The sequence below is a fragment of the Myxine glutinosa genome, chromosome 11 (genome assembly GCF_964187855.1).
Source record: "Myxine glutinosa chromosome 11, kmMyxGlut1.1, whole genome shotgun sequence".
NCBI lineage: Eukaryota > Metazoa > Chordata > Myxini > Myxiniformes > Myxinidae > Myxine > Myxine glutinosa.
In genome coordinates, this window is record NC_136271.1 from 104122813 (window position 1) to 104149792 (window position 26980).

General features: G+C 41.0%; 1 protein-coding gene across 3 annotated transcripts in view; it reads right to left on the reverse strand.

Moving 5' to 3' along the window:
• The window catches only part of LOC137437053 (semaphorin-3D), a 191053-nt gene that overhangs the window by 42604 nt on the left and 121469 nt on the right, over positions 1 to 26980 (reverse strand). For all 3 annotated transcript variants that reach the window (XR_013625010.1, XM_068131382.2, XM_068131381.2), the window contains exons 13-14: positions 1426 to 1505; positions 851 to 892 (exon numbers count right to left, since the gene is read on the reverse strand). Coding sequence is in view for 2 of the 3 variants with exons in the window: in XM_068131382.2 (XP_067987483.2) it covers positions 851 to 892; positions 1426 to 1505 (122 nt within the window). In the remaining variant the exon portion in view is untranslated. The remainder of the gene's footprint in view (positions 1 to 850; positions 893 to 1425; positions 1506 to 26980) is intronic.

Below are 26980 nucleotides of genomic sequence, written 5' to 3' on the forward strand. Positions count from 1 at the left end.
TCCTCCACCAACTTCCTCATTCCTTTTCCCTTCCCTCATTTCATGGACACTCCTCACTGCGTAGTTGAGCAGGAAAAGACTCATTTGAGATAAGCATGTGTTCAGGGACGGCAGAGGCCCAGTCCATTGATAAGATCACAGACAACTTGTGGAGAAACATTTCCCAGTTGCGTTGCCTACTGAGCCTACGTGGCGGATAAATTCAGTTGCCTAATTGTATTTGAGGTACAAGTTTTGACCTTGTATCATCAATGACGTCACAATAGGGCCAAGTTGAGGAAGATTTCCAGGCTTTCATAAACTCCCATTCACTTATCTTACAACAGGCTGTGGGTAAAGCTGGGTCAATAGGTGCAGCTGGGAGATCAGGGGTATTGCACCTATCTCCGTGTCACGCCGTGTCATCGCCGCCTTGACCGATGGCTATCGAGGTGAAGATTCGAGATGCATGGGCAGCTGCAACATGCCCTCTTAAGGAGCAGGGCAAAGGTGAAGCATTACTCTCCTTGGGTAAACAGAAGGAAAAGATATTTGTGCTCAAAATGTCCTTTGTGGGTGTTGGACTAAGCTAGGCCTTTGGTGTGGCCTTTGTCCTCGGCGCTCGGACCATGATCCATGTTGCTGAAACGGTTTCTCTCATTGCCGGGCGTTCCACCTCTTTTTCCATCAGTTGTAATCTATAAGAAAATCTTTTCTGAAGCCACAGAAATCTTTTCTGAAGACCTCTCTCGAGCCACAAATGCCGATCCAGGCCTGTTTTCATCATTAAACCCATTCCCAAGTATCCCACTGTTTCTCACATTTGCGATTCATTGTCTTTTTTAACATGCAGGACATCAGCAAGCCTCACCCATTTGTGTGATATTTCCATCGACAGCACCGCAGAAGGTTCCTGAAAAAGGAAAGGGATGAATTCAGTATATATTTTCTGAAAACGTTGGTTATTTTGACTCTGGAGATACTGTTACTCCAAACGTTTAGTAATAGGAGAAAGGCAGAGCTATTGAAGGCAGTGCCCTGGAATTAGAAAAGGAAAACATTTCATCCGTCGATATGCTTCATTCAACCCAAACTTTTGGCGAGTGTAATGCAACGTTTCCTGCCGGGTATTATTGCAAATCGAAGCTTAGTAAATCGAGGAAATACAACCTCTGCCCTACGTGTGAAGAATGTTTTCTCAGGCTACAAATCAGTGCTGCGGTATGTCTTGGGCATTGCTCGGCTCACTGTCTGGTTGCAGCTCACAAGGGAGGAGGTTAAAGTACTGTTTGTTTGAATGTATCTTTACTCCGTATATTGCACTGAGAGTTTGGTAGCTCATTAGTGGCATGGTTTACGGGGTAAGTTATGGTGTTGGGTTTCTGTGTTGAACACTGTAGTAATATTTGGTTTGGAGGTTACGACTGTAGTTGTGTTATGCTCAACCTTGAAAACTTGTAGCTCTTCCAGGAAAAGTTGCTCTCCACTTCCCATCAAGGTGACCACCTTCAGCACGTCACCGGTATCTGTTTACCGACACAAACCAAGGCCACATGACACTTGCATGTGCAAACGCACACAAAACTTTACCGCCACACCCAGTAGGCCTACAATAACCGATGAAAAAGTTGCTGTTAAACTTGCAGCTTCAACACAGTACAAACTGTATTAGAAAAACATGAGGATTCACATAATAATTGTAATGATTTATTTATAGAAGCAACTGAGCCATTGCCATCATGTCATCGCTCGCCTTGAAACCGTCTGGCCTGGGTTTGAATCCCATCCCAGCTATAGACCGTCATTGTGGTGTTTCACAGGCAGGTGATTAATCAATGTCATCCTTAGGATGGATGTTAAACTGGTTGTTACATCTGCTGGCATTAGATGGTCGACGTTAAAGATCCCATGGGCATCCTCAGCCAATGATGCTGACCCGCGACATTGTGCTGCATGCGAATTAAGAAGAAGACTAGAGCGGCACTCGGTAGAGAGCATACCTCCGCCAGTCTGATCAGATTACATTTTGTGTCCCAATGATTGGCCGGATCTGAAATCCGGACATTAACCAAAATCTGAACACCTAGTTATTGTCACCTAACCAACTCATCCACCAAGTTTTGGCCGAATTCTTCCATAATGTTTAGAGCTATCATGCTATATATCGTTTTTGGCCCTGCATATCTCAATGGTGAAGAATGACTTTAAAAAATTCACGTATCCAGATCTGGATCTTTACCACAATGGATTCACTTCGTCCTTGTCACACTCCCAACCTGTCCACCAAGTTTTGTCCCAATCCGTCCATATCTTTTTTGAGATAACCTGCTAGCATACAAAAAACAAACAGGAAAGACATCGTGGCAGACAAACAAGAAAGAATGCAGAGCACGATCCTTGTGAAATCTCTGAAACAAATTTGACCTTAAAAATAATTGATGGTTAAATTCAGTGACCTGATGTGCAAATCCTGTTCAAATTTTAAATCAATCGGATTTTAGAAACCTCACCTAAGTTGTTGACCTTTGGTCTATGTTTACTTTTTGGCATATGTTGACCTCAAAAATAATTGGTGGTTGAATTAAATGACCAAAAAATATGCAAATCCTCTTGAAATTTCAAGTCAATCGGATGAAAATTGACAATTTTAAAAAATTGGCCTATGTTGACCTTCTGGCATATGTTAACCTCCAAAATAATTGGTGGTTGAATTTAATGACCAAATATAGAAATCCTCTTCAAATTTGAAGTCAATCGGATGAAAATTGATTATTTTAGAAATTCAGCCTATGTTGACCTTTAGACCTCAAAAATGATTGGTGGTTGAATTTCACGACCAAATATACAAATCCTCTTCAAATTTGAAGTTAATCGGATGAAAATTGATTATTTTAGAAATTCAGCCTATGTTGACCTTTAGACCTCAAAAATAATTGGTGGTTGAATTAAATGACAAAATATGCAAATCCTGTTCAAATTTCAAGTCAATCGGATGAAAATTGAGGATTTCAGAAATCTCACTTAAGTTGTTGACCTTTGGTCTATGTTTACCTCTATGCTTATGTTGACCTCAAAAATAATTGGTGGTTGAAGTAAATGACAAAATATGCAAATCCTCTTCAAATTTCAAGTCAATCGGATGAAAATTGACAATTTAAAAAAATTGGCCCATGTTGACCTTTTGATCTTTTGACCTCAAAATCAATAGGCTTCTTGCTTATGACCAACTCTACCATTTATTGAAGTTTCGTGAAGATCGGTTTGAAATTGTGACCTGATGGCGATTGACATACAGACAAAGACAGACAAGCAGACAAGACAGGATAACACATGCGACCAACCAACATAGTTGAATTTTTTTTCGCAAGTAACAGACAGGGGTGAAAACATAACCTCCGCCCTCCTTCGGTGGCAGAGGTAAAGATCGTGTGGTCAGAAAGAAGAGGTTTGATACATAAAGCAAAATGGGGATAGCAGACAGGTTTTAAGTCAGAAATCCTAAGGATATTCTCCAACTGTTAACTTAAAACGAATCTTGCATGGCACGGACGTGCAATACGAGTTTCATAACTACAGAGATATGCGGCTAACACAATTCATCAAGTTACCATCGCTTGTAAATGTAATAATTGTACACATCAACTAGTGAGAAGTTATTTCAGAAGTTTGTTTCAGATCTGTGTATTACATGAAAAGTGGAGAGTTATGCATCACTTGTCAGGAGTCCCCTAACTTCGTACTTGAACATGACCTTGAAAACAAAGCTTTCATTGACAGAAACAGGAGACCAACCCAGCCGGCAGCAGTTTAGCCAATCAAGCCTGTGAATGTCAGTAATGCTAACATTATATTGCACGTGAGCACATTCTGTAGCAAAAGTGGGATTAAGATTCAGAGGTGTGTAGCAAAAGCAACTACTCCACGCACCTCGTCCTGCTCATCCAAGGTGCATTCTTCCACTACTACCTTAAGCTCACCAACCCACCCAGGTAACAATTTGCTAAAGACACTATTTCTGCCACAATATAATTGATGGTCCTGCTGGACCAACACATTATGTCAGCTGCCCAACAACCACTCACCCAAAAAGTGAAACTTCTTCTCGATCCACCAATGGCAAGCATCAGCAGCAGTGGTAATAGGCAACTGCATTACCTAATAGCACCAAGAACATTGAAGTTTCGGTCCCATTGGAGCTCATTAGCTCATATAGTAGGCAGAACCTATTAAATAATCATTCTGAAGTGTACAGCTCATGTCCTCCTTAAACTGTTTGTAGGTGGCAGACATCATTGCAATTCCTTGGTTGTGGCAGCACCAAGGACCTTGTCATATCAATAGCGCCCGCAGAAGTATTTATCCTTCAGAAAAGCAGCTCATGCCATGCAGGACAATTGTCCGCTTGACATGAGCTGGCAGAACTTTCCTCTTTTAAACAACAGAACTGCTCCAATCGCAACGTGTCCGCCACAGCTGTGATAACATTCTATGGACTCTTGTACAATTTTACAGTCCTGCATCAGTTGTACTTTTTCATTCGGTTTATTTGCTTCTTTCGTCAGTTGTCCGCTCATTCCACCATCCTCTTTATTCAGTCACACATTGAATGTTATGCTCAATTCATCCTTTATGTTTCCAGGTAATTAATGTCGTGGTAGAATTTTCAGGTGTTTTGACTTTGAAGCCTGTCTGTCCCTTCTTCCTTTAGAGCATTGTTACCTCCATCGCCAAATGTTGATGGAGGTTATGCTTTCACCACTGTTTGTCTGTTTGTGAGCAGGATATCTCCAAAAGGTTATGGACGGATTTGGACGAAATTTGGTGGAGAGGTTGAATGTGTGACAAGGACAATTCGATTCGATTTCGGTGAATATCCGGATCTGGACTTAATTTTTTTTTTAAGTGATTCTTCACCATTGAGAGATGGGGGCCAAAAACTATATATAACAGGGAATTTCAAAAAGTTGTGGACGGATTATGACAAAACTTGGTGGATGAGTTGAGTAGGTGAAAAGAACAAGCCGATTAGATTTTGGTTCAGGTCCAGATCCAGATCCGGCCAATCAGTGGGATACAAAAGGTGAACTGTTCATCCTGGCGGAGGTATGCGCTCTACCGAGTGCCATTCTAGTTTAAACTGCTGTGCTTTTGGAAAATGTATTACATTTACATGACTCATTCTTTATCAGGGTTCACAGGACAGTTTAGAGGTAGCTTATGCCCCTTTGGGCCATCTAATCTGATCTTGATTCCCATCCATAGTATAAAGAGTGCTTCAAATTCCAAACATTGTTACTTCGCTGAACCTGGATGTGTTTGAGGGTTGAGGAGTGGCACCTGAAACCCAAATCCTATCCAGGTACCTCCTGATGACTATCTTTTGCTAATTCTGGCTGCTGACGACTCCAATTCAGTATTTGGTCTTTCAGTTGATTCAAAGAGCATTGTGCCAAAGAGTTCACCATCCTTTGAAGGAGATATTAAGCTAGCTAACCCTGTCTGCTAGCATTCACCTGGAGATGCTAAGGATTCAATGGTATCTTTTGAAAAGGATCGGTCGGCCATAGTGTGCTGGTACCCTAAATCCTGGTAAACATATTTGCTAGATACTTTGTCAAAGCTAATTATACTCTCGAAATGAATATTGAAACTGAAGCCTGGTGTTGGCTTAGCAGTTAGGGTGCCGGCTTAGGATCCCAGGATCCTGGGTTTGAATCCCGGTCGATCGCTAGCGGTTAGGGTGCCGGCTTGGGATCCTAGGATCCTGGGTTTGAATCCCGGTCGATCGCTAGCAGTTAGGGTGCAGGCTTGGGATCCCAGGATCCTGCGTTCAAATCCGGGTCGATCGCTAGCGGTTAGGGTGCCGGCTTGGGATCCTAGGATCCTGGATTTGAATCCGGTTGATCGCTAGTGGTTCGGGTGCAGGCTTGGGATCCTAGGATCCTGGGTTCGAATCCCGGTCGATCGCTAGCGGTTAGGGTGCCGGCTTGGGATCCTAGGATCCTGAGTTTGAATCCCGGTCGATCGTTCGCGGTTAGGGTGCAGGCTTGGGATCCTAGGATCCTGGGTTCGAATCCCGGTCGATCGCTAGCGGTTAGGGTGCATGCTTGGGATCCTAGGATCCTGGATTTGAATCCGGTCGATCGCTAGCGGTTAGGGTGCAGGCTTGGGATCCTAGGATCCTGAGTTCGAATCCCAGTCGATCGCTAGCGGTTAGGGTGCGGGCTTTCGATCCTAGGATCCTGAGTTCGAATCCCGGTCGATCGCTAGTGGTTAGGGTGCTGGCTTCGGATCCTAGGATCCTGAGTTCGAATCCCGGTCAATTGCTAGCGGTTAGGGTGCAGGTTTGGGATCCTAGCATCCTGAGTTTGAATCCCGGTCGATCGCTAGCAGTTAGAGTGTTGGCTTTCGATCCTAGGATCCTGAGTTTGAATCCCGGTCGATCGCTAGCGGTTAGGGTGCTGGCTTCGGATCCTAGGATCCTGAATTAGAATCCCGGTCGATCGCTAGCGGTTAGGGTGCAGGCTTGGGATCCTAGGATCCTGGGTTTGAATCCCGGTCGATCGCTGAATTAACGCCAGGGGAGTTGACTCAGCCTGTCATCCTTCCGAGGTCGGCAAAATGAGTACCAGCTTGCTGGGATGAATGATCCCGGTGTGTACCCCGATTTAGAATAGGTACACCGTATCCCTGCGCATCGTAAGAGGCGACTCAGGGTTGGCATTAGGAAGGGCATCCGGCCATAAAAACATTGCCTCAAACAGGGAAACATGATTGTCCGCAAGGCTAACCCCTGCTCTAGCGAGGAAAAATGGCCTTAAAACGATCATTCATTCATTCAATGAATATTGAAACTGGTGTTATACTCGTAGTTAATGTGCATGGCTCCCACAAGTATGAACTGATGCAAAACAAGTGTTATGCTCTATTAATATGCTAGTACAGTAATGCGATCTGATATGCACTGAAAAGTAAAATCATCACAGTGCAGTCTCATGTAGCACTGAAACAAAACAACATATGTAAAATGTGCATTAGTAGTGAAACGTGTCTGCGACTTAAGAAAGATGTTTGAAGATAAGAAGCTGAATGCAGCTGAAATATTCAAGAAAAATTGAAATTCCCTTAGCACAAACTTATTGCAGCCACATGGACATCCATTTTTTCTTAGACACCATTGAAAAATTAGAACAGCATTCAGTAGAGAGCATTTTAAAACTCAGTAGAGAGCAATTAGAACAGCACTCAGTAGAAACATCAGGCTGAACAGTTCGTGTTTTATATCCCACTGATAGGTCAGATCTGGATTTGGACCTGAACCAAAATCGAATTGGCTTGTTCTTGTCACCTAACCAACTCATCTACCAAGTTTTGTCTTAATCCATCCACAACTTTTTGAAATACTGTATATCATTATGAATAATAAAATACATATATTGTTTTTTGCCCTATCTCTCAATAGTGAAGAATCACTTAAATATTTTAAAAATTGTCATATCCTGATCCAGATCCTGATCTTCACCAAAATATGATCAATTTGTCTGTTAAAATGATCCTGATCTTCACTAAAATATGATCAATTTGTCCATGTTCAAATGATCCTGATCTTCACCCAACCTGTTCCCCAAGTTTCATACAAATACACCTTTCACTTTTTTGAGATATCCTGCTCACAGACAAACAGACAGGAATGAAAACATAACCTCGGTGCACCTTCCGTGGTAGAGGTAAAGATCAATTACACCAGGGGAAGTGGCACCTTCAGGTAAAATTAAGATGTCAGAGTGTAGGTGTTGATCGTTGTCATCGGTGCATTTTTAAAATGTCATTGAAATATATTGGGCTTTGATTGAAAAGTTTTAATGGTGTTTCTAAAAAATGTTGCTTCTAAAGAAAAAGGAATGGTGTTTCTAAAAAATGGTGTTTCTAAAAAATGGTGTTTCTAAAGAAAAAGGAATGGTTTTCTAAAAAATGGTGTTTCTAAAGAAAAAGGAATGGTGTTTCTAATGGAATGGTTTTCTAAAAAATGGTGTTTCTAATGGAATGGTTTTCTAAAAAATGGTGTTTCTAAAAAATGTTGCTTCTAAAGAAAAAGGAATGGTGTTTCTAAAAAATGGTGTTTCTAAAAAATGGTGTTTCTAAAAAATGGTGTTTCTAAGAAATGGCGTTTCTAAAAAATTGGTGTTTCTAAAAAATGGTGTTTCTAAAGAAAAAGGAATGGTGTTTCTAAAAAATGGTGTTTCTAAAAAATGGTGTTTCTAAAGAAAAAGAAATGGTGTTTCTTAAAAATGGTGTTTCCTAAAAATGGTGTTTCTAAAGAAAAAGGAATGGTGTTTCTAAAGAAAAAGGAATGGTGTTTCTAAAAAATGGTGTTTCTAAAAAATGGTGTTTCTAAAAAATGGTGTTTCTAAAAAATGGTGTTTCTAAAAAATGGCATTTCTAAAAAATGGTGTTTCTAAAGAAAAAGGAATGGTGTTTCTAAAAAATGGTGTTCTAAAGAAAAAGGAATGGTGTTTCTAAAAAATGGTGTTTCTAAAGAAAAAGGAATGGTGTTTCTAAAAAATGGTGTTTCTAAAAAATGGTGTTTCTAAAGAAAAAGAAATGGTGTTTCTAAAAAATGGTGTTTCTAAAAAATGGTGTTTCTAAAGAAAAAGGAATGGTGTTTCTAAAGAAAAAGGAATGGTGTTTCTAAAGAAAAAGGAATGGTGTTTCTAAAAAATGGTGTTTCTAAAAAATGGCGATTCTAAAAAATGGTGTTTCTAAAAAATGGCGTTTCTAAAAAATGGTGTTTCTAAAGAAAAAGGAATGGTGTTTCTAAAAAATGGTGTTTCTAAAAAATGGTGTTTCTAAAGAAAAAGAAATGGTGTTTCTAAAGAAAAAGGAATGGTGTTTCTAAAAAATGGTGTTTCTAAAAAATGGTGTTTCTAAAGAAAAAGAAATGGTGTTTCTAAAAAATGGTGTTTCTAAAGAAAAAGGAATGGTGTTTCTAAAAAATGGTGTTTCTAAAGAAAAAGGAATGGTTTTCTAAAAAATGGTGTTTCTAAAAAATGGTGTTTCTAAAGAAAAAGGAATGGTGTTTCTAAAGAAAAAGGAATGGTGTTTCTAAAAAATGGTGTTTCTAAAAAATGGTGTTTCTAAAGAAAAAGGAATGGTTTTCTAAAAAATGGTGTTTCTAAAGAAAAAGGAATGGTGTTTCTAATGGAATGGTTTTCTAAAAAATGGTGTTTCTAATGGAATGGTTTTCAAAAAATGGTGTTTCTAAAAAATGGTGCTTCTAAAGAAAAAGAAATGGTGTTTCTAAAAAATGGTGTTTCTAAAAAATGGTGTTTCTAAAAAATGGTGTTTCTAAAAAATGGCGTTTCTAAAAAATGGTGTTTCTAAAAAATGGCGTTTCTAAAAAATGGTGTTTCTAAAGAAAAAGGAATGGTGTTTCTAAAAAATGGTGTTTCTAAAAAATGGTGTTTCTAAAGAAAAAGAAATGGTGTTTCTTAAAAATGGTGTTTCCTAAAAATGGTGTTTCTAAAAAATGGCGTTTCTAAAAAATGGTGTTTCTAAAGAAAAAGGAATGGTGTTTCTAAAGAAAAAGGAATGGTGTTTCTAAAAAATGGTGTTTCTAAAAAATGGTGTTTCTAAAGAAAAAGAAATGGTGTTTCTAAAAAATGGTGTTTCTAAAGAAAAAGGAATGGTGTTTCTAAAAAATGGTGTTTCTAAAGAAAAAGGAATGGTGTTTCTAAAAAATGGTGTTTCTAAAAAAGTGTTTCTAAAGAAAAAGGAATGGTGTTTCTAAAAAATAGTGTTTCTAAAGAAAAAGGAAGGTGTTTCTAAAAAATGGTGTTTCTAAAAAATGGTGTTTCTAAAAAATGGTGTTTCTAAAGAAAAAGGAATGGTTTTCTAAAAAATGGTGTTTCTAAAGAAAAAGGAATGGTGTTTCTAAAAAATGGTGTTTCTAATGGAATGGTTTTCTAAAAAATGGTGTTTCTAAAAAATGGTGCTTCTAAAGAAAAAGGAATGTTGTTTCTAAAAAATGGTGTTTCAAAAAAATGGTGTTTCTAAAAAATGGTGTTTCTAAAAAATGGCGTTTCTAAAAAATGGTGTTTCTAAAAAATGGCGTTTCTAAAAAATGGTGTTGCTAAAGAAAAAGGAATGGTGTTTCTAAAAAATGGTGTTTCTAAAGAAAAAGAAATGGTGTTTCTTAAAAATGGTGTTTCCTAAAAATGGTGTTTCTAAAAAATGGCGTTTCTAAAAAATGGTGTTTCTAAAAAATGGCGTTTCTAAAAAATGGTGTTTCTAAAGAAAAAGGAACTGGTGTTTCTAAAAAATTGTATTTCTAAAAAATGGTGTTTCTAAAGAAAAAGGATCACGGCGAGGTCACATCTTTTCGAAGCTGCTCCATGCGCTCACGCTTTCGAAGCTAAGTGATATTTCTCAATTGTGTTTTTGTCGAGACTGTATCTATCTTTCGGTGTATGTACCTATAGCGTATCTTTTGGAAAATTTTCGGTGCTAATTTTTCGTACATGTATACATGATTCGTTACACAATCGTCGGTTAATGGTATCGAGTATTCTGCGGCCTAGTACTCGTAGGCTTAGACTACCGTACCGTCTCCGACCTTGTGGTTTGTTTTTCTCTCAGCGATTCGTCGAATGCGCTGAAATTATTTTCGTTCTCTGTTTCGTACCAGTCGTTCACCCCGTACCTCCTTGTTTAATATCTGTACTCACAAAAACAAACAAAAAAAACCCCCCAAAAAAATATTTCCTTCCCAGGTCTTATTCGTTTATTTGTTGTTCTTTTTGTTCATTCGTTCTTCGTTCGCGATCACGCGGTTAGAAATGTATAATCTCTCCCCTGAACAACTATTTTCTCTCATATATTATAACACCCTTTTCTTCTTTTCCTACAAAAGGATGCTTTCGTCTTGCTCACCAAATCTATTCATTCCAAAAAATATATATAATACCATCTCTTACAGTTCCTCCTTTCTACATTCCCTAAACTATCCAGAACTCCATCCCTCCTCCAGTGTCCTCAAACGTATTTTTGACTCGAAGGTCTCAAACTCATTTTGCAAAAAATGTTCGTTTCCCATGAATCGTACACTTTTCAAAATCCAATCTCACCCCTCCCCTCCAAATCCTCCCCATCACCCATCCCTTTCAAATCTCCCCCCTTGCCCCTTCCCTCCCCTCCCTCCTAGTCTCCCCTCTCACCCCTCCTCCTCAAAGCATCCTCCCTGCTTCTTCCTCCTTCCAACTTTCACCTTCATCTCCCCAAACCTTCTGCCTTGCTCTTCCCCCTCCTCAAATAACACCTCACTGTGCCTCACCCAATCTCCATCAAACCTTTTGTCTGCCCCATTCTTCCCTTTCTCCAAGCTATTCTGAAATCTCTGACACACCTTCAACAGCTCTCCCTACCTCTTCCACATCTTACCCTACCCCTCCCCCCCCCCCCTGTTCTGGACCCGATGCTCCCCCTTCCTCTTCATTAACGGTATGGACCTCAAACATCCGGGGCCTTCGCTCAAACTTGACTGACCTCTCCATACAGGTTGCTTCTGACAAACCAGATGTGATCTGCTTAACAGAAACTTTCCTCCTTCATGATGTCTCTGATGCCTTGGTATCTCTCCCAGGTTACTCCCTCCTCCGGTATGATAGACCTGAGCCTCGTCCTGGAGGTGGGGTTGCTATCTTTATAAAAAACTCTCTTCCTCACTCGCCCTCCACTGCCCTCTCTCCACCTCACCCCCAGGAATACCTTTGGCTACGGCTTCCCCTTCGCTCCCACCTTTTGTTCATATGTGTGTTGTACCGTCCACCAATCAGCGATGACTCCATCTACATCTCACTGTCTGATAATATGGACCAACTTCTATCTACCCATCCCAACTCTCTCTTCCTCATATGTGGTGATTTCAATTGTCACCATGCCAGTTGGCTGGGTGTGGGTACCTCTCTCACCAGCCATGGCTCTTCAGCAAAGGACTTCTGTGACTCACTGGGACTGACACAATCTGTCAATTTCCCGACCCGGATCTCAGTCAACGGAGCATCTTCTCTTCTGGATTTGGTTATGACAAACTTCCCTGAAAATGTCTGCTGCTCTTCTTCTGCTCCAATCGGCTCATCTGATCATGTGCTTGTCAAAGTGGACATCTCTCTGACCATTCTCAGAGAGCCTCCTCAGCGTCGACGAGTCTGGCATTTCACTCAGGCCAACTGGCACGGTCTTCAAGGAGCCATCAATCATCTGGACTGGTCTCCCATCTCTACTGCCTCTGACATCAACTCATCCTGGGAATTCTTTCAAAGTAAATTGCTCTCTCTCATGCACAGATTTATACCATCTCGTCTTCAGTTGTCATACCCTTCCTCCCGTCCATGGTACACGGAATCTTGTGGTGAGGCTGTTGCCCTGAAACAACTTGCTTTCGTCTCCTGGAAAGCAAATCCAACGGAAGGAAATCTCATTTCCTTTCACAAAGCCCGAAACAAGTGTGTGTCCACCCTCAGGAGAGCCAGGAAACAATATCTCACCATTCTCAAGACCGAACTCTCTTATCTGTCTCCCTCTTCCAAATCCTGGTGGCGTCTGGTCAAATCTGTTTCTGGTGTTTGTTCCCCCTCCATCCCCTCCCTCACCTCAAACGGCTTAACGGCTGACTCCGCACGTGAAAAAGCTGAATGCCTCAACTCTGTGTTTGCCTCTAAATCTTGTGTCCCAAACCCATCCCTCTTTGTACCCACCGTACCCAGTCGTACCCAGCTGCTCCTGGACTCCGTGTCCTTTCCTCCTGACAAGGTGGAAAAGTCTCTGTCAACCCTCGACTCTGATTCTGCAACTGGTCCTGACGGCATCAGCCCACGGGTCCTAAAATCATGTTCTTCTGCTCTTTCACTCCCTCTTTCTGTTCTCTTCACCCTCTCTTTTGCTCAAGGTCATCTGCCATCTGCTTGGAAATCAGCCAACATCACCGCTTTGCACAAAAAAGGTGCAAAAACAGATCCCAGCAACTACAGACCAATCAGCCTTCTCCCAATTATCAGCAAAGTCATGGAATCCATCATTGCTTCAGATATTAAATCTTTCCTCTTCTCCAATGGCTTGATCTCTGATCATCAATTTGGTTTCAGACCTGGTCACTCTACTCTGGACATGCTGCTTCTGCTTTCTCAACAATGGATGGAGGTCCTCAACGCCAAACAGGAAATTAGAGCTGTCTCCCTTGACATTTCACGTGCCTTCGATACGGTCTGGCACCCTGCTCTGCTCTCCAAACTCTCCTCCTTTGGTATCCATGGAAATCTCCACGCATGGCTGGCGGACTTCCTCTCTGGTCGTAGTCAACGTGTGGCCCTGAATGGGTTTCTCTCATCTCCTCTTCCTGTTCAGGCTGGAGTTCCCCAAGGTAGTGTTCTGGGCCCTGTGCTTTTTCTGGTCTTCATCAATGATCTCTCTGACTCTCTTGAAAATCCTCTCTATCTCTTTGCTGACGACTATACTCTCTGTCGCTCCATTCCTCATCCCTCAGATCGGCAGTCTGCAGCCTCCTCACTCTCTGCAGACCTGGACAAAATCACAGACTGGTCAAACAAGTGGAACATGTCTTTCAATCCTGACAAATCTCACACTCTTACAATGTCTCTCCGAAAGGACCGACTGGACAACCCTCCCATCTACTTTCTCAACAATCCTCTCCAAGAAGTTCTGTCGCTCAAGCTTTTGGGTCTCACTATCTGCCATAATCTTTCTTGGGAAAACCACATTTCCAAGCTGGCCTCCAAAGCCAGTCGCCGACTGGGCATCCTCCGTCGTGCGAAGTCCTTCCTTGGCACACCTGAGCTCCTCACCACATACAAGGCTTTCATCCGCAGCTCAATGGAATACTGTTCCCCCCTCTGGGCTGGTGCTCCTGCCTCACACCTTGCTCGGCTTCACGCTGTTGAGGCCAAAGCTTTCAGAATCATTGGAATCTCCTGCGATGTAGTCAACGCCGAGGGCCTTTCACTCACTCACCGCAGGCAGGTTGGTGGTCTTTCTGTCTTCTACCGACTCCTCTCCGGCCTTGCTCCCCCAGCTCTCTCTGTGCTCTGTCCCCCCAATATTCCTTCAGGTCGCACAAGATCTGCCTGCAACCCTCTTATGGTTAAACTGCCAAAGTCTAGGCTCTCTGCTCACCTTCACTCTTTCATTCCCCTTTTCTCCCGCCTCTGGAACAAACTCCCCCACTCCCTTCAATCCCACTCCTCCCTCCAGGTCTATAAAACAGCTGTTCACCACCATCTCTTATCTTCCCCCATCGAAAACCTTGATCTTTTCTACCCCCGGTAATTCACCCCAGAGTCCTTGCAGTGTTCATATGTTTTAATCCTCTCCCACCTCCCCCCAAGTCCTCCCGATGTCCCTGCTCTCAAATGTTGTGTTTGTGTCCTTCCCCCTCTTCCCCCTCTCTTTTGTGTCCTTCCCCCTCTCTCCCCATCTTGTCTGCCGCTCCCCTTGTTTTTTGTGTTTTGTGTGTCGGTTTGTCTTTTTGTGTGATTAATGTTAGCTCTTTCACGAGCCTCGATCTTGTATACAAAAAAAAAAAAAAAAAAAAAAAAAAATGGTGTTTCTAAAAAATGGTGTTTCTAAAGAAAAAGGAATGGTGTTTCTAAAGAAAAAGGAATGGTGTTTCTAAAAAATGGTGTTTCTAAAAAATGGTGTTTCTAAAGAAAAAGAAATGGTGTTTCTAAAAAATGGTGTTTCTAAAGAAAAAGGAATGGTGTTTCTAAAAAATGGTGTTTCTAAAGAAAAAGGAATGGTGTTTCTAAAAAATGGTGTTTCTAAAAAAGTGTTTCTAAAGAAAAAGGAATGGTGTTTCTAAAAAATAGTGTTTCTAAAGAAAAAGGAAGGTGTTTCTAAAAAATGGTGTTTCTTAAGAAAAAGGAATGGTGTTTCTAAAAAATGGTGTTTCTAAAGAAAATTGTGTTTCTAAAAAATGGTGTTTCTAAAGAAAAAGGAATGGTGTTGCTAAAAAATGGTGTTTCTAAAAAATGGTGTTTCTAAAGAAAAAGGAATGTTTCTAAAAAATGGTGTTTCTAAAAAATGGTGTTTCTAGAGAAAAAGGAATGTTTCTAAAAAATAGTGTTTCTAAAAAATGCTGTCTCTAAAGAAAAAGAAATGGTGTTTCTAAAGAAAAAGGAATGGTGTTTCTAAAAAATGGTGTCCCTAAAGAAAAAGGAATGTTGTTTCTAAAAAATGGTGTTTCTAAAGAAAAAGGAATGGTGTTTCTAAAAAATGGTGTTTCTAAAGAAAAAGGAATGTTTCTAAAAAATTGTGTTTCTAAAAAATGGTGTTTCTAAAGAAAAAGGAATGTTTCTAAAAAATGGTGTTTCTAAAAAATGGTGTTTCTAAAGAAAAAGGAATGGTGTTTCTAAAAAATAGTGTTTCTAAAAAATGCTGTCTCTAAAGAAAAAGAAATGGTGTTTCTAAAGAAAAAGGAATGGTGTTTCTAAAAAATGGTGTTCCTAAAGAAAAAGGAATGTTGTTTCTAAAAAATGGTGTTTCTAAAGAAAAAGGAATGGTGTTTCTAAAAAATGGTGTTTCTAAAGAAAAAGGAATGTTTCTAAAAAATGGTGTTTCTAAAAAATGGTGTTTCTAAAGAAAAAGGAATGTTTCTAAAAAATGGTGTTTCTAAAAAATGGTGTTTCTAAAGAAAAAGGAATGGTGTTTCTAAAAAATAGTGTTTCTAAAAAATGCTGTCTCTAAAGAAAAAGAAATGGTGTTTCTAAAGAAAAAGGAATGGTGTTTCTAAAAAATAGTGTTTCTAAAAAATGCTGTCTCTAAAGAAAAAGAAATGGTGTTTCTAAAGAAAAAGGAATGGTGTTTCTAAAAAATGGTGTTCCTAAAGAAAAATAAATGGTGTTTCTAAAGAAAAAGGAATGGTGTTTCTAAAAAATAGTGTTTCTAAAAAATGCTGTCTCTAAAGAAAAAGAAATGGTGTTTCTAAAGAAAAAGGAATGGTGTTTCTAAAAAATGGTGTTCCTAAAGAAAAAGGAATGTTGTTTCTAAAAAATGGTGTTTCTAAAGAAAAAGGAATGGTGTTTCTAAAAAATAGTGTTTCTAAAAAATGGTGTTTCTAAAGAAAAAGAAATGGTGTTTCTAAAGAAAAAGGAATGGTGTTTCTAAAAAATGGTGTTTCTAAAAAATGGTGTTTCTAAAAAATGGTGTTTCTAAAGAAAAAGGAATGGTGTTTGTAATCTACAAAATGGTGTTTCTAATTTACAAAATGGTGTTTCTATTGAAAAAGGAATGGTGTTCCTAATCTACAAAATGGTGTTTCTCATCTACAAAATGGTGTTTCTAATTTACAAAATGGTGTTTCTAATTTACAAAATGGTGTTTTTAAAGAAAAAGGAATGGCGTTTCTGAAGAAAAAGGAATGGTGTTTCTAAATTCTAAAAAAGAAACACCAACAATCTTTATATTCCAAACATGTTCACATCTTGACACCACATTAATTTGAAAATGCCTGTAAACATGACAAAAAAAGCTGGTGATGGTAATTCAAAGTTTAGATTCTAGCGAAGAGATCAAAGTACAGGACCAAATGTCTTTGGTGTCTAATCGAGGTTTGCTTTCCGGTGAAACAGGATCCTATTAAAAACTGCTGTCTGGTTGTTTGCAGGGAAAGCTTTGACTCTTTAGCACATTGTCCTTTTGGAGAAGGCTTCAGACAGTTTGAAGCACGTTTCCTATTCTGCTCGCTCTCATTGTAGACGTTAGGTACCGTGGGATCTCTATTTAAAAGAGTATGCTAATGTGTACTGGTTAACTGGCCAATTTCCAAGTCCTCACATTGTCTACACACAAACAAGTGTGCCGCTGGCTGGTAATGTGCAATGCAATGTTACGATGTCAATTGTCACCCAAATATCCTAACAGTCAAGGAACATAGACCTGGACTATATCCAAGGCCAAGAGCACCAAACATACATTATGTATGAGTATACATGATATAATATAGTTACCTCTGCCACCGAAGGTGCATGTTTCACCATGGTCTGTTTGTTTGTTTGTCTGTCTGTGGACATGATATCTGAAAACGTTTTGGACAGATTTGGATGAAACTTGGGGGACAGGTTGGGTGTGTGACGAGGAAGAATTGATTCGATTTTGGTGAAGTTCCAAATCCAGATACAAGAGTTTTTTAAAATATTTTAAAGTGATTCTTCACCATTGAAAACACCAAAAGGTAAAATGTTCATTCGGGGTGGAGGTATGTGTTGTACCGAGTGTCGTTCTAGTTTGTACTTGTAAAAAAGTTTGAAGCTCGAGGAAAAAACGAGGTGACAAAGGGTAAAACGGTAACGAACTAATGGTGGAGCAGTGGGACACCAATGAGTGTACATTAAAGGAGAGGCGGAGAGGAAACACAGTAACCTGCAAGTAAGAAGGTTTCTGTACAAAGGGTTAATGGGGGGTAAAAAGGATTGTGGGTAGAGATTGGGAATGACATAATATTGTAGTGCACCGCCTGCTTGAAGCCCTGGAGGGAAGGGCCGTGATATTGAACAGCCTCAGAAAGACGGTACCACAAACAGGAGAAAGGAAAGACAAAAGAGTTGAAGTAGCAGTAAGCCTGCATTCGGGGAGTTTAACCAGGAGGGCATAAACTGGAAAAACTCGTGCATTCTGGAGTATCTGGGGAAAATCAGAGAGCTCAGAGAGCAGTGTGAGCTTGACGAGAGAGAGAGAGCTCAGAGAGCAGTGTGAGCTTGACGAGAGAGAGAGAGAGCTCAGAGAGCAGTGTGAGCTTGACGAGAGAGAGAGAGAGCTCAGAGAGCAGTGTGAGCTTGACGAGAGAGAGAGAGCTCAGAGAGCAGTGTGAGCTTGACGAGAGAGAGAGAGCTCAGAGAGCAGTGTGAGCTTGACGAGAGAGAGAGAGCTCAGAGAGCAGTGTGAGCTTGACGAGAGAGAGAGAGCTCAGAGAGCAGTGTGAGCTTGACGAGAGAGAGAGAGCTCAGAGAGCAGTGTGAGCTTGACGAGAGAGAGAGAGCTCAGAGAGCAGTGTGAGCTTGACGAGAGAGAGAGAGCTCAGAGAGCAGTGTGAGCTTGACGAGAGAGAGAGAGCTCAGAGAGCAGTGTGAGCTTGACGAGAGAGAGAGAGCTCAGAGAGCAGTGTGAGCTTGACGAGAGAGAGAGCTCAGAGAGCAGTGTGAGCTTGACGAGAGAGAGAGAGCTCAGAGAGCAGTGTGAGCTTGACGAGAGAGAGAGAGCTCAGAGAGCAGTGTGAGCTTGACGAGAGAGAGAGAGCTCAGAGAGCAGTGTGAGCTTGACGAGAGAGAGAGAGCTCAGAGAGCAGTGTGAGCTTGACGAGAGAGAGAGAGCTCAGAGAGCAGTGTGAGCTTGACGAGAGAGAGAGAGCTCAGAGAGCAGTGTGAGCTTGACGAGAGAGAGAGAGCTCAGAGAGCAGTGTGAGCTTGACGAGAGAGAGAGAGAGAGCTCAGAGAGCAGTGTGAGCTTGACGAGAGAGAGAGAGCTCAGAGAGCAGTGTGAGCTTGACGAGAGAGAGAGAGAGCTCAGAGAGCAGTGTGAGCTTGACGAGAGAGAGAGCTCAGAGAGCAGTGTGAGCTTGACGAGAGAGAGAGAGCTCAGAGAGCAGTGTGAGCTTGACGAGAGAGAGAGAGAGCTCAGAGAGCAGTGTGAGCTTGACGAGAGAGAGAGAGCTCAGAGAGCAGTGTGAGCTTGACGAGAGAGAGAGAGCTCAGAGAGCAGTGTGAGCTTGACGAGAGAGAGAGAGCTCAGAGAGCAGAGAGAGCTCAGAGAGCAGTGTGAGCTTGACGAGAGAGAGAGAGGAGAGAGAGGAGAGAGAGGAGAGAGAGCTCAGAGAGCAGAGAGAGCTCAGAGAGCAGTGTGAGCTTGACGAGAGAGAGAGGAGAGAGAGGAGAGAGAGGAGAGAGAGGAGAGAGAGCGAGAGAGAGAGAGAGAGAGAGAGAGAGAGAGAGAGAGGTGGTAAGAAATCAGAGACCAACAAACTGTCTGCGATGTCAGAGCAACAGGCTTTGTGCTTCCACCTCATTGTTTGAAATGCCAATTACGTTGAGAGTTCTGGGGTTTCTGGGGCACCTGCCCATAGAGGAGAGCAGTACACTCCCTCCCTTATGGCCCGGGGCCCAAGCATCACATACGTCTTCCCCTGGATAGAGCTGCAGACAAAGGCATTGTAGGCTGTAAGTAGTTCAATGTTTTTCAAGTAATTAATTGGAATGGCAGAGACTTTGAATGAATAAATGGTACTTGCAGGAGCCATTCACATTATTTAATAACAAAAGTTGAAATTTAACATTCCTCGAGTATATTTAACTGTGACGCAGGATCTTTCTTTCTATCCAGCAACAATTTTGCCAGGACCGGCACAGCTTCACCACATGGTTAGCCAAGGAGATAGGTTGTGGCTCTTAGAAAGGCTTGGAGGATCAGCAGACTGAACTTTTTCCAGGGGCTGACCATGGAAATAGATATGTGGGTTTATTCGATGATTCTTTTTATGAAGTAACGAGGTGAGACTGTGAGATTTGCTGGGATTGGAAGACATGTTCGATTAATCTATTTAGCAGACATCCATGTAATCAAATCAGCAGAGAATGGCACGTCTGGTGTCTGTCTGTGCGTGGGATGTGGGTACTGTGGTGACATAATGTGGAGTTATTTGCAAAAAGGAAGAGCATTTCCCAAAGCATTGGAGAGGTATTTATGCAGATGAGAAACGAGACTAGGCCCAAAACTTCCTGTGCCACGTCAACCTCTTCTAGGATATGGAAGGATTCCATGAATAGTAATACATGAACTGTATAATATGTTGAGTGGAGGAAGTTAGAAATCCAGGTATGAAAGCGGCGTTATACGTCATAGGCCGTGATAATGGCAACCAGAGCAAGATGCCAGACTCCATCAAAGGGAGATGGTCCTGACCTCTTGTTTTAGATCCAGGGTCTACAATTATTGCTCGGAGAAGGGCAGCTGCATGCAGGCCTGTAGCCATGGAGGGGGAGGAGGAGGGAAGGGGAGGGGTGGCATGGGTTCAGATGTGGACACCCATCATCTTTGGCCCAACGTTGGCCCAACATTGTTTATTCGTTGTAATAGTGACGTCGATTTTCCAACGTTGGCCTGACGTTGCCTATTGGTTGCAAACGCAACATCTATTTTCCAACATTGGGCTAACGTTGCTAACGTTGGTTGCTATTGTGACACCTATTTTCCAACGTTGGCCTGACGTTGTCTATTGGTTGCAAACGCAACGTCTATTTTCCAAATTTGGCACAATGTTGTCAATTGGTTGCAAATGCAACGTCTATTTTCCAAATTTAGCACAATGTTGTCTATTGGTTGCAAACACAACGTCTATTTTCCAAATTTGGCACAATGTTGTCTCTTGGTTGTAAACACGTCTATTTTCCAAATTTGGCACAATGTTGTCTACTGGTTGCAAACACAACGTCTATTTTCCAAATTTGGCACAATGTTGTCTATTGGTTGCAAACACAACGTCTATTTTCCAAATTTGGCACAATGTTGTCTATTGGTTGCAAACGCAACGTCTATTTTCCAAATTTGGCACAATGTTGTCTATTGGTTGCAAACGCAACGTCTATTTTCCAAATTTGGCACAATGTTGTCTATTGGTTGCAAACACAACGTCTATTTTCCAAATTTGGCACAATGTTGTCTCTTGGTTGTAAACACGTCTATTTTCCAAATTTGGCACAATGTTGTCTATTGGTTGCAAACACAACGTCTATTTTCCAAATTTGGCACAATGTTGTCTCATGGTTGTAAACACAACGTCTATTTTCCAAATTTGGCACAATGTTGTCTATTGGTTGCAAACGCAACGTCTATTTTCCAAATTTGGCACAATGTTGTCTATTGGTTGCAAACACAACGTCTATTTTCCAAATTTGGCACAATGTTGTCTATTGGTTGCAAACGCAACGTCTATTTTCCAAATTTGGCACAATGTTGTCTCTTGGTTGTAAACACGTCTATTTTCCAAATTTGACACAATGTTGTCTATTGGTTGCAAACACAACGTCTATTTTCCAAATTTGGCACAATGTTGTCTCTTGGTTGTAAACACGTCTATTTTCCAAATTTGGCACAATGTTGTCTATTGGTTGCAAACACAACGTCTATTTTCCAAATTTGGCACAATGTTGTCTATTGGTTGCAAACACAACGTCTATTTTCCAAATTTGGCACAATGTTGTCTATTGGTTGCAAACGCAACGTCTATTTTCCAAATTTGGCACAATGTTGTCTATTGGTTGCAAACACAACGTCTATTTTCCAAATTTGGCACAATGTTGTCTATTGGTTGCAAACACAACGTCTATTTTCCAAATTTGGCACAATGTTGTCTCTTGGTTGTAAACACGTCTATTTTCCAAATTTGGCACAATGTTGTCTACTGGTTGCAAACACAACGTCTATTTTCCAAATTTGGCACAATGTTGTCTATTGGTTGCAAACACAACGTCTATTTTCCAAATTTGGCACAATGTTGTCTATTGGTTGCAAACGCAACGTCTATTTTCCAAATTTGGCACAATGTTGTCTATTGGTTGCAAACGCAACGTCTATTTTCCAAATTTGGCACAATGTTGTCTATTGGTTGCAAACACAACGTCTATTTTCCAAATTTGGCACAATGTTGTCTCTTGGTTGTAAACACGTCTATTTTCGAAATTTGGCACAATGTTGTCTATTGGTTGCAAACACAACGTCTATTTTCCAAATTTGGCACAATGTTGTCTCATGGTTGTAAACACAACGTCTATTTTCCAAATTTGGCACAATGTTGTCTATTGGTTGCAAACGCAACGTCTATTTTCCAAATTTGGCACAATGTTGTCTATTGGTTGCAAACACAACGTCTATTTTCCAAATTTGGCACAATGTTGTCTATTGGTTGCAAACGCAACGTCTATTTTCCAAATTTGGCACAATGTTGTCTCTTGGTTGTAAACACGTCTATTTTCCAAATTTGACACAATGTTGTCTATTGGTTGCAAACACAACGTCTATTTTCCAAATTTGGCACAATGTTGTCTCTTGGTTGTAAACACGTCTATTTTCCAAATTTGGCACAATGTTGTCTATTGGTTGCAAACACAACGTCTATTTTACAAATTTGGCACAATGTTGTCTATTGGTTGCAAACGCAACGTCTATTTTCCAAATTTGGCACAATGTTGTCTATTGGTTGCAAACACAACGTCTATTTTCCAAATTTGGCACAATGTTGTCTATTGGTTGCAAACACAACGTCTATTTTCCAAATTTGGCACAATGTTGTCTCTTGGTTGTAAACACGTCTATTTTCCAAATTTGGCACAATGTTGTCTACTGGTTGCAAACACAACGTCTATTTTCCAAATTTGGCACAATGTTGTCTATTGGTTGCAAACACAACGTCTATTTTCCAAATTTGGCACAATGTTGTCTATTGGTTGCAAACACAACGTCTATTTTCCAAATTTGGCACAATGTTGTCTATTGGTTGCAAACACAACGTCTATTTTCCAAATTTGGCACAATGTTGTCTATTGGTTGCAAACACAACGTCTATTTTCCAAATTTGGCACAATGTTGTCTATTGGTTGCAAACACAACGTCTATTTTCCAAATTTGGCACAATGTTGTCTATTGGTTGCAAACACAACGTCTATTTTCCAAATTTGGCACAATGTTGTCTATTGGTTGCAAACACAACGTCTATTTTCCAAATTTGGCACAATGTTGTCTTTTGGTTGCAAACACAACGTCTATTTTCCAAATTTGGCACAATGTTGTCTATTGGTTGCAAACACAACGTCTATTTTCCAAATTTGGCACAATGTTGTCTATTGGTTGCAAACACAACGTCTATTTTCTAAATTTGGCACAATGTTGTCTATTGGTTGCAAACGCAACGTCTATTTTCCAAATTTGGCACAATGTTGTCTATTGGTTGCAAACGCAACGTCTATTTTCCAAATTTGGCACAATGTTGTCTATTGGTTGCAAACACAACGTCTATTTTCCAAATTTGGCACAATGTTGTCTATTGGTTGCAAACACAACGTCTATTTTCCAAATTTGGCACAATGTTGTCTATTGGTTGCAAACACAACGTCTATTTTCCAAATTTGGCACAATGTTGTCTATTGGTTGCAAACACAACGTCTATTTTCCAAATTTGGCACAATGTTGTCTATTGGTTGCAAACACAACGTCTATTTTCCAAATTTGGCACAATGTTGTCTATTGGTTGCAAACACAACGTCTATTTTCCAAATTTGGCACAATGTTGTCTATTGGTTGCAAACACAACGTCTATTTTCCAAATTTGGCACAATGTTGTCTATTGGTTGCAAACACAACGTCTATTTTCTAAATTTGGCACAATGTTGTCTATTGGTTGCAAACGCAACGTCTATTTTCCAAATTTGGCACAATGTTGTCTATTGGTTGCAAACGCAACGTCTATTTTCCAAATTTGGCACAATGTTGTCTACTGGTTGCAAACACAACGTCTATTTTCCAAATTTGGCACAATGTCGTCTCTTGGTTGTAAACACGTCTATTTTCCAAATTTGGCACAATGTTGTCTATTGGTTGCAAACACAACGTCTATTTTCCAAATTTGGCACAATGTTGTCTATTGGTTGCAAACACAACGTCTATTTTCCAAATTTGGCACAATGTTGTCTATTGGTTGCAAACACAACGTCTATTTTCTAAATTTGGCACAATGTTGTCTATTGGTTGCAAACGCAACGTCTATTTTCCAAATTTGGCACAATGTTGTCTATTGGTTGCAAACGCAACGTCTATTTTCCAAATTTGGCACAATGTTGTCTACTGGTTGCAAACACAACGTCTATTTTCCAAATTTGGCACAATGTCGTCTCTTGGTTGTAAACACGAATCCAAACCGAATTAGTTTATTGGTTTAGGTTTGCCTGGATAGTAGAAAACGACCAAAAAATATAATTTTTTAATGAACATTTTAAAAAAACAAGATGCAGCACACAAAGGGTTAATGAGTGTTATTTGATGTGAAATCCTTCACAGATGACTGACTCGTGGGTACCTTCATGGGTTCACAAGTTTGTATCTCGGTATATTTTGTTTTTTGAGGAATTGTGCGTCACATTAAGCTGGTAATCATTTTTCCAACCTTCGAAGGACGACAGGCTGAGTCAACCCACCTGGTGTCAATTCAACGACATGACAGGGGGGTTGAACTCAGGTGACAGTGCCGTTTATACTGTATATGAACCAACATCATCGTCCAGCTTATGAAGATGTTTTGAACCCTCCTGTATATACGCACTTGAACCTGCATGGTCACAGCTTTGATAACAGTGAAGTGATCATCTTAGGTAGAGAAAAACGTGGTTTGCTAGAGGTGTATAAAGGTATCCATTTGGAAAAGAGTTGAATAACCATCACTCAACAAAAAGGGTGTTTGCGATTTCATGTCACGTACAGTGCATTCAGAAAGTATTCAGACCCCTTCAATTCACTCAAAAGTAAAGGGGTCTGAATACTTTCTGAATGCACTGTATGTGGGACAAGGCTATAACATCTCTTCCAGGCCGTCTGCAGCTAGTACGAGTACACTGAATTGATCAGGATGCGACAGGACAAAAAGAACAGCTGGGAGCCGTGAGAGGACACCAACAGCAGAGCCGAAGGCCATGGCAGAGGGAGGCGGACAAACAGTGGGTGTGGGGAGGAATGGGGGCAGAAGAGGATGCATGAGGTGGACAGGATGGATACAGAAGAAACTCCTAGGAGGGAGAACTGGAAATTTGGAATGAGGAGGGATTTGGATTGGGTGGGTAGGGGTAGGGGAGTTAACGAGGGTATAAAAGGTCATAGTTTTAGATTGGGGGTGATCTAACATGGTGGTGAACTGCTGTCTTGAAGACCTGAAGTGAAAGAATTAAATTGAAGAGAATTCAGAAGTTGATTCCACAGGTGGGGGAAAAAGAGGAACTAATGAGTGGAAGTGAGCACTGATCTTGGATTCTGAGTTTCATCAGGAGGGGGTTGTTGGTGAACTGCATGCACCAGGCAGAAACTTGCGGGGTGGAGAAAGCACAGAAAGGGCAGAGGGTGAAAGCCCAGGAAGAAGGCGGTCGAAGACAGAGACCACCGAGAGTAAAGGATTCCTCAAAAAATAATGTCCTTTGACATTTTGGGGTATTTTGTGTGGATCAGTGACAAAAAAATCTGAATTTAATCCATTTTAGATTCAGGCTGTAACATAACGAAATATGAAAAAGGTCAAGGGGTGTGAATACTTTCAGAAGGCGCTGTATACCAGGAGAAACAGGCCTGATCTCATGTCTGACATTGAGGCCTCCATCCATTGTTTGGAGAGTAGAAGCAGCATGTCCAAGGTGGAGTGACCTGGTCTGAATCCGAAATGATGAACTGAGATGAGGCTGTTGGAGAATAGGAATGATTTTATGTCGACGGCCATGATGGATTCCATAACCTTGCTGATGACTGGAAGGACGCTAATCGGCCTGTAGTTAAGGGGATCCGTTCTTCAACTTTTTGCAGTAATGTTGGCCGATTTCCTAGCAGATGGAAGATGACCTCAGGCAAATGACAGGGTGAAAAGGGCAGAGAGAGGATGTGCAAGAGCAGCAGAGCAGGTTGTTGGGGACAAGTGAGCTGATGTTGTCCTGTCCAGTTGCAGATTTAGAGTCGAGTGCTGCCAGAACTTTCTCCACCTTCTCAGGTGCAAAAACACCCATAGTCGAGGAGCAGTTGGGTATGGCTGGGAGGGGTGGGTGCAGAAAGAGAGAGAGAGGGGTTAACGATGCTATATGGGAAGCAAACACAGAATTGAGGCATTCGGCCTTCTCACAAGGAGAGTCCGCTGTGGTGCCATTTGAAGAGGGGTAAGGGATGGAAGGTTTTAGAGGAGGGACCACCAAGTTTTAGAGGATGGAGACAAGTTTAAAAGTGAGGTTGTACAGATGTGGATTTCTGGTTGTCCTGAGAGCGGACACACTTGAGGGCTTTGTGGAATTCTCTGAGATTGCCATCGCTTGGGTATCCCTTCCTGGAAGAGAAGCCAAGTTTTTTTTGAAAGCAACTGCCTCACCACAGGATTCAGTGTACCATGAGGGATTGGGGGGCAAGGGTGGGGGGCCAAGTGTCCAATAAGGTCCAACTTTAGATAAGATGGGATTTTAAACAGCTGAATTGGTCCACACTGTAGTTGAGACTCAATGCTGAGCCAGGTATCTTTGTTTCTGAAAGAGAATCCACCCAAATGGGACACAATGTGATGCGATCCTAGTGAAGTGACTTCACCAGCGTCTCCTCTTGATCTCTATGCTCCCTCGATCTGTTGCCTTAGCCCACTCTCCTTATTTTCATCCACTTTCATGGGTGTGCCCCAGGCACGCCCCTGCTTCCCAAGGGCCAATCACACAGCTGTCTAATGTCTCCAAGCCCCTGATCCATCCGGCTTAACTTACACTAGTCCGGGCAACACCCAGCCATAATATTGTCCAACAACGATGACGGCTTCTGATCCATGATGAGTGATGTGCTATTTTTACTACCATTATCAACCCAGTTCACATTTCTCGACCCTTAGCTTAGCTAATGTTGAAAATACTAAACAATTCTATGACAAAACAGACATAATCATGTATGTACTGAATTTAAAATCCGATAACAATAACTGCATCAGCCATTCCATTCAGTCATAGATAAACATCAGAAAATACAGAAATTCTCATTTTCACAACAATGTCACAACATGAGTTCCCTCACAAGGACCTTCAATGCAATAGTGGGACATTAGGCCTATGGAACCTGCCCAATGGTTGTCAACCTATGGTTATTCATGCTCGATCCATTTCATATGCTGAGCATCTGGAAAACAAGACGCATGTGCTTTAATGTTTTTCTTATAACTTGGCCAATGTTTGAATGA